This window comes from Nannobrachium achirus (assembly GCF_963921795.1).
Source record: "Nannobrachium achirus genome assembly, chromosome: 13".
NCBI lineage: Eukaryota > Metazoa > Chordata > Actinopteri > Myctophiformes > Myctophidae > Nannobrachium > Nannobrachium achirus.
In genome coordinates this window covers 4,757,090-4,764,688 of record NC_137833.1, presented here as the reverse complement: position 1 = coordinate 4,764,688, position 7,599 = coordinate 4,757,090, and the positions used below count along the sequence as shown (strand labels likewise).

The following is a 7,599-nucleotide window of genomic DNA, read 5'->3' as shown; positions in this document are numbered from 1 at the left end:
TAAAAGGGCCTTTCTGTGGGGAGTTTGCATGTTCTCCCTGTATCTCCTAGGGTAGGTAGGTAGGTAACCTCATAAAAAACATGCAGTAATCCTGGTCTCTATACTGCCTCGCCCGGGGCGCCTGACGGAGGGGAAAGGAACTGTTTGGAATAACGTGTTCGTTCCACGCGCTACGTCCAACCGGGGAAACTCCCCCCTGCCAGGTGAAAAGAAGCATCTTGGACTCCTCATGCATAGAAGGAAGCATGAGGTCATTCCGTTGCTCTCCCCGGGTTGGCAGAGGGAGTGTAGCGCATGAAATGAATGGAAAATCGTGGGATAAAATAAAATACAAAAAATAAACAGAAAAAACCCACCGACAGAATTAACCACTTTAAGTTTCATTAAATAGACCCCCCCCCCCCCCCACACACACACACACACACACACACACAAAAGCCCATCAACAGGCTCACAACACGACCCGTTAATAAGAGCTCTTACGTTTGCTACTTTTGTGATACTGTTGTGCGACAAAGTCGGGGCATTCATTGAGCAAAAAGTTGAAAAAGGTTTCTGCCTGTGCTGCGCTGTTCTCAGACTTTTCAGGCCGCGACCCCCAACATAATCATATTTTAACTGGGGACCCCCGCCCACCCTGACGAGCACTAAGAGTTGAGGCATTACATTTTGTGTAACACGGTTCTATTGTAATGTGCTCGTGAAGCATTGTGAGCATGTAGATCAATTTCTGCCTCTAATATTGGACAATCTGGCCAATGTAGAATTTTTCATTTTAGAGGTATTAAAAAGGTATATAAGTCTTTAAATTGTGACTTTAGAAATATGCAGATACCCTCTATGTACCGATGTTTCTGGTTGACATTGGCACATTTCACTCAGGTTTTTTCATCTCACTCAGCAACGAAATAAATATAAAATAAACAAAAATTAAAATAAAACAATTCACAGGAGGCAAGCAGTGATCTGATGTGCACCGCAATGTAGTTTCAAATGCACTACATTGCAGGCGCTTTTTCAGAGTAAAAAACAAAAACAGAAGAAGAAGACACGTGTGACATGCATGATCTGGGCAGATTGCCCCAGGAAATGTGCCAATCTCAACCCAAAACAACGGTATACACTTAAACTTTATGTTGGTTTGTTTACTGTTGAGAGAAAACAATGTTGCACATTAAGTTAATTATCTGGGCAACCCCCCAAAAAATGAGAACCAGTGTTGTACAGGCTGGTCTGTAGGACGCAGTTTGTTGCGTTCATCCAGTGGTCATTTTCTTTTACATTCTTATAACTTTTGAAGGGAACATGAGAGGCTTGTATAAATCAACAATAAAAAAAACATTAGCTTTATTACGGACTGTACATAAACACAGTGCAAAGGCACACTTGAATTCTAATTTACACGATGAGCCAAAATGTACAGACAAGGTTGTCAATACAAATTTAAGTATTGAAAACAGCCATTTAAAAAATAAAGAAATTGCGAAAATCCAGAAGTGGCTGTTTTTTTTTCTTTTTTTTTCATGATGATTATTCTTTTTTTTTCCTTCATGGAAATAACTGGTCAGCTGCATTCCATTCAAACCCAATTTAACTCAACAAAAACATCCATTTACCTCATTGTGCTGTATGTTACGGAATCGAAAACAACCGCTTGCGTTTTGTAGCATTTATGGTCAGATCTGTATGGTGTGATACATGTACAAAATAAAATGAAAAGGGTTAAAACTTCAACATTTCTTTTCTCCAAAATTAAAACCCTGATTAAGAGATGTCCGTGTGTGTCGATACATCCGATGAAACAACTTATTAGCTTTGACTGTAAATAACAGTTTAAAAAAAAAAACAATCGTAAAGAAATGGCACAGCTGCAAACCTGGCATACAAAAACTCACAAGTCTTTTGAATTCCTCCTGCCGTTCTCATAATCAGAGTCTCTTCTGTGTCTGTGCCTGTCCTTCTCCTTGGAGCGGTACTCGTCGCTGTGATGCCTCTCTTTCCTGCGCTCGCCGTGGCGGTCGTCAGTGTGTCCCGACTGTCTACTCCCGTCTCTGTACTTGTCCTCGTGTCCGCCGCGCTCGTGCTTCTTGCCGCGCTCCCTGCTGTGGTGTCTGCTGCTCTTCTTCCCGTGGCGGGACTCGCTGTGGTGTCGGTGTCGTCCGTGGTGGTCCCGGTCCTCGGGGTGTCGAGGCCTCTCCCAGGGGTCGCTGTACTCGTCCGACGACCGCTTGTAGTCTCTGGCCGACGACAGCGGGAGTTCGTTGGGTGGGTAGCTGTCGGCGTAGGGCGACAGCGGCCCGGGAGGAGGAGCAGTGTGGGGAGGCATGGCTCTGTCCTGGGCCCACGGTGGAGCGTGGTTCTGATCCTGGAGGTGTGGGGGTGGAATCACGTTGGGAGGCGGGCCACCGGGGTAAACAAAGCTGCCAGGTACCTGAGGCTGCTGGGCGGGGAAAGGTGCTGCGTTGCTAAACGTTGGGTCAACTGTTGCTGCGTTGCTAAACGTTGGCTCAACTGTTGCTGCGTTGCTAAACGTTGGCTCAACTGTTGCTGCGTCGCTTAACGTTGGGTCAACCGCTGCCGTGTTGCTAAACGTTGGCTCAACTGGTGCCACGTTGCTAAATGTTGGGTCAACTGGTGCCACGTTGCTAAATGTTGTCTCAACTGGTGCCACGTTGCTAAACGTTGGCTCAACTGGTGCCGCGGTGCTAAATGTTGTCTCAACTGGTGCCACGTTGCTAAATGTTGTCTCAACTGGTGCCGCGGTGCTAAACGTTGGGCCAACTGGCGCAGCGTCGCTAAACGTTGGCTCAATTGATGCCGTCGGCGACTCGTATTGGAAACCCGTGGTTTCAGTGTGAGTAGCTGCGTACGAGACCGCTTGTGGTTGTTGGGCTGAAGGTACGAGTGTAGTTGGAGCGACTGCAGGACCGACGCTGGCCTGGGAAACGGAGGCACCTTCTCTTTTAGTGTGCGTTGGACTCAAGGTGCTTTGAGGTGCTTCTTGTCGGGATACCACAGCAGGGTCGTGCCTAACGCTGGTCAGCACGGGAACAGGTTGCGGAACAAAAGGAGCTGGATTGTTGGCCGTAGCCTCGGGCACCACCACCTCCGTTCTCTTTTCTTCAGTCACGTTGGAATACGCTGAACATTTCTTCAAGATTCCACTGATGGGGGGTTTCAAGCTGTTGGTTTGATCGGAAGTAGCTTGGGGCTTCGAGAGCGACAAGGAGTTCCCGTCCGGGTTGCTTTTTGGGGTTTCGGGCGGCAGGCTAACCTCTCCTGTCTTGGCCGCGACGACGCTGGCAGCTTCGTTCCCACCCTGAGCTGCTGTTGACAAGCTAGCCAAGAACGCCTCGGTTGACATGTCTGGTGGCTTGTCTTTCAGAGAGACCGGTGCACCTTGGTTCACTGCAACAGCCTTGTCTTTCAGAGAGACCGATGCACCGTGGTTCACTGTGACGGCCTCCTTTACCGCTGAAATGTTGGCACAGGGAGCTCCCGTCGGGCTCCAAAGCCCCGGTTCCGCCTGAACAGGCTTTGGCTCCCTCTTCTTGATGACAAAACGATCGAGGCGTCCAGCCGCTGTGGGACTTTTAGCGGAGGTTCCCGGGGTTACCGCGTCTGCCTTGGGAGCCGGCTGCTGGGTCCTTTGAGAGTGATCAACTGCCGGCTTTGGCTTGGGTCCAAAATCTGGCAAGGGAGGCAGCTCTCCGCCCCAGCCAACTAACACACCTGGAAGGAACCGTAACGGCTTGTTGGACTCCTGATTATTGCCCTCTTCGGCGGCAGATGCTTCTTCAAAGGATTCCCTGCTTACTGGCTCATCAGCATCTTCCGCGGTGTTTAGTAATTTGTCCTCCTTAGCGGGTGCGGGAGGAGCCAGGGAGGTGAGGTACCGCTTCTCTTCCTGCTTCACGGCGCGGATCTCTTGCGTGGAGAGCGAGACGCTCTGCTGGGGCTTCTTGATCTCGGGGATGACGATCCTCGCCGTTTCGTTCATGTCCACGGGAAGGAAGTCCTTTTTAGGGCCCTGACCCTGGCGGATGATGAGTCCCAGGAGGAGGTTGCAGCGGTTGTTTTCCAGTCCTGTGGAATCACAAGGTTCAGGTTAAACCGTTTGAAACACACTCGAGTATGTCGTCGTTGTCGGGTGGAAACCTTGTATGTCCAAAACCGTTTGTTTTGTATTTATCGTTTTAAAAATGATTTAAACTCGTGAAGTTGTAGATCGGCTATTTTTATATTTGAAACTTGGAGATACAAGGTTTCTGCCTGACAGTGACGCTGTTACACTTCACCACTGGTGGGAAAAAGTACTCAATTCTCTTACTTTAAAAGTAGCAATACTGCAATGTAGAATTTAGAAGTCCGACATTCATATTGTGCAGAACGTCCCCTTTTCACATTGGGACACAAGGTACAGTTTCATGGCGGTACAGGTCGACTGGTACAAGGTCTACTTCCATAGGAAACCATTGAAGTATCTCATATAACATTGAATAACAGACGGATAGAACACAGTACTATGCAGTAGATATAGTCAGGAAAAAAGGGGAAAAAACATTTGAAAACAAGTTTTCAAATGTGTAAAATGTAGGCTTATAGCAATCTATACACAATGACCAAGCCCTCTTATTGTTGTTCTCACCTGGACCATCAAATGGAACCAGCTGGTGTGGGACCTTCTCAGTGGAACCCAGTGGGATGATGTACATGTCCTTCACTTTCTTCTTGTTGTTGGCGACGACCCCGAAACGCTTGCGACTGCTGAAGTAGGCGAACAGCAGCGTGTAGGAGATCTCGTCTTCCTCCGTCTCCGGGGAGAAGCGAACCAGGCACACCTCCTGGAAGAACAAATGAACAAAAGAATTATAATAATTTATAATTCATCATCTACACCAGGGGTTTTCAAAGTGGGTGACGGGGCACCCTGGGGTGCCGTAACAGCAGTCCAGGGGTGCCGCGACATAAGTTGATAATATTTGGAATTTATTTGGACACTTGGAAAAATATTTAGTATCATGGTACAAAGTTATTTTCAGTCAGTTCTATGGCCATAATCTCAATGTTTTCCTCGCAACATAATCACTAAAATATCGTCACTGTCGGGTAGAAACCTTGTATCTCAAAGTTTCAAATGTGTACGTCTTTTGGTAAAGCAAAGCCCTGCTTCATCATACAAGACTGTCGCACAAAACTAGTGAAAACAGCAGATCTACAAACACACAACGCCTCGCATCGCGAGGCGTTGTGTGTTTGTAGATCTGCTGTTTTCACTAGTTTAGATTATTTTAAAAAATACAAAACAAACGGTTTTGGACATACAAGGTTTCCACCCGACAACGACGATATGCTATAAATATAAGGTGCTGGGAGTGAAAATTATAATTTAGGGGTGCATCGGAATAAAAAAATATTTATGGGGTGCCCTGAGACAAAAAAACGTTTGGGAACCCCTGATCTTCACATTCATGTTGAAGCAGAAATTCTAGCAAACGTTGATTTGTCTGGAGTATATCCTCATTTTCTACGGTTTAAGCATGACCCATGGTCTTAGGAATCAAACCAAATGTATAATTTACTTGCCTTTTTTATTAACCATTAGGAAGCCAAGTAACTTTTTTGCATTGTTTTAGTGTTATGGTTATCTCCTATTATCAATATCCGATCTACAAGCTCACAATCACCTTGTAGGTCAGCTATTTTGGCCATGCAACACAGTCCTGCGACAAAGTATAGAGTGTATGTGCATGCATAAAGGGAATGGCAAATCGAGTGGCAAAGTGAGTTTGAGGTTGTTTAACATCCTTTAATGCAATCAGATTGGACTTTTCTGTTTGGATGTATGGCCTGTCAAGGCCAGAAAGTCGTTTTTTTGCCACTCAGTAGGCGTTCCCGCCTAACTTCCGGGTATGATGATGATGTCACACGCATACCCTCTATTAAACAGGCTTTGAGTGTTTAAAGGCCTAGAATTATTGAATGCTTTAACCAGTGAAAAATGGCAGATATACAAGCTCACAGCGCGGCACCGAGTGCCGCGCTGCGAGCTTGTAGATCTGCTATTTTTGAAAAATCGTGAAAATTTTAATTTTTACCCAATTCTATATTTAAGTGTCTTTTGAATCCTTCTAAGGTTTTTTGAAAAACCTATGTTTCTATGTCAGCAATCTGGCTAGTCATCGTCAAAGAAAAGGTCCTTTTCACTTAACTGGAGCTCAGTTAGTCTGTTCTTGAGAGACTACTATGTCAGTGGTTCTCAAACCTTTTCATGTGAAGGACCCCCAAAATGATATGTATTTGGCCACGGACCCGCATCTCAAAATATTTAGTTCCAGGGACCACCCAGAAGCAAAATTTGAAGTTCCCTTTGAAAATACATATAGTCAAAGATTTGCACACATTTTCAAAAAATAGCAGATCTACAAGCTCGCAGCACGCGCTGTGAGCTTGTATATCTGCTATTTTTCACTGGTTAAAGCATTCAATAATTCTAGGCCTAAATTAGTAAGGGGATTTTATAAGATATTTGACCAATCTGCTAAGTAAATCGTTACCAAGAAATTTCTTCACCAATGTGTTTCTAAAGGTGTGTAATAATATGTACTAAAAGGTTGAAATTCAACTCCCGGGGGAAACCTCTTAAAAAAACTGATTTGTGTTTGTGTCCCATTAATTTACTACAGGAAAAGAATACACAAAATAAATCTGCTTTAAGTAGCATGTGAGGGGTCAAACTAGGGTTTTTTCATGATGCTGAATCCATTGCAAGCATTTGTTTTGCACAAAACACATTCCTTGGGCTAAAATCGGACCCACAAAACGATGGTTTAGTCAGTGACGTCATTACGTGCGCGTCCCGCGTCTCTGACGCATTCACGTTGCCTAGAGACGCATTCACGTCATTGCCCTGGGGTCCCACGGACGCATCGCCTCCATTGGAGTCCACGTTAAAATAATTTACCACGTCGCGAAAAAAAAAATATTTTAAAAAGTCCACAGACGCCACCATTATTCATGGGTGAAGGCATGCTACTTAACCCTACTTTAACACAAATGAAATCCGCGTAGAAAGTCTTAAAACAGACGATAGAACTAACAACAGTGCGTTCTATCGTCCACCGACGCCATTCTGTGTGCCCGTAGATGGTCACAGAATTCAATGGGTGCCTGAGTTTTAGCGTAGCACCGGGCCGCTCTCTGACCATAGTGGCACAGCATGTTAGGTGATACACCAAAAGGGGTTCCCCCACAGAACGTGTGCAACTGACGGCGCAGAAACGTGACGTCTCTACACTGACAAAACAACAGCGTCGCGGTCAGGGTCCCCGCGGAATGAACGTGTCGCAAACAGCATTTCGTTTCATTAATATCCTCGCCAGAAACTGCCTGCCGTCTGTCTGTCTGTCTGTCTGTCTCTTTCTGCATGCAGCGGAGCCACCGCACTCTGCACTGCAGCAGCATGAACGTGCTCTCTCTGTCACTCTGATGTGATGCTGCTACGTTTAGCTACATGCTAAAGCTACTGCCGTGGCTGCTCTTCTGAGGCACAGTCAGTGAGGCTGGCAGAGGGTCATAAACTCATTAAGTCATAAAAAG

At 45.9% G+C, this 7,599-nt stretch overlaps 1 protein-coding gene across 4 annotated transcripts in view; it reads right to left on the bottom strand.

The window, feature by feature from the left end:
• Positions 1-1,353: 1,353 nt before the first annotated feature.
• Positions 1,354-7,599, bottom strand: part of phf3 (PHD finger protein 3) — a 30,307-nt gene continuing 24,061 nt past the window's right edge. For all 4 annotated transcript variants that reach the window (XM_080740186.1, XM_080740187.1, XM_080740184.1 and 1 more), the window contains 2 exons: positions 4,649-4,844; positions 1,354-4,086 (listed from right to left, as the gene is read on the bottom strand). In XM_080740186.1, coding sequence (XP_080596312.1) covers positions 1,892-4,086; positions 4,649-4,844 — 2,391 coding nt within the window. In that variant the 3' untranslated portion in view covers positions 1,354-1,891. The remainder of the gene's footprint in view (positions 4,087-4,648; positions 4,845-7,599) is intronic.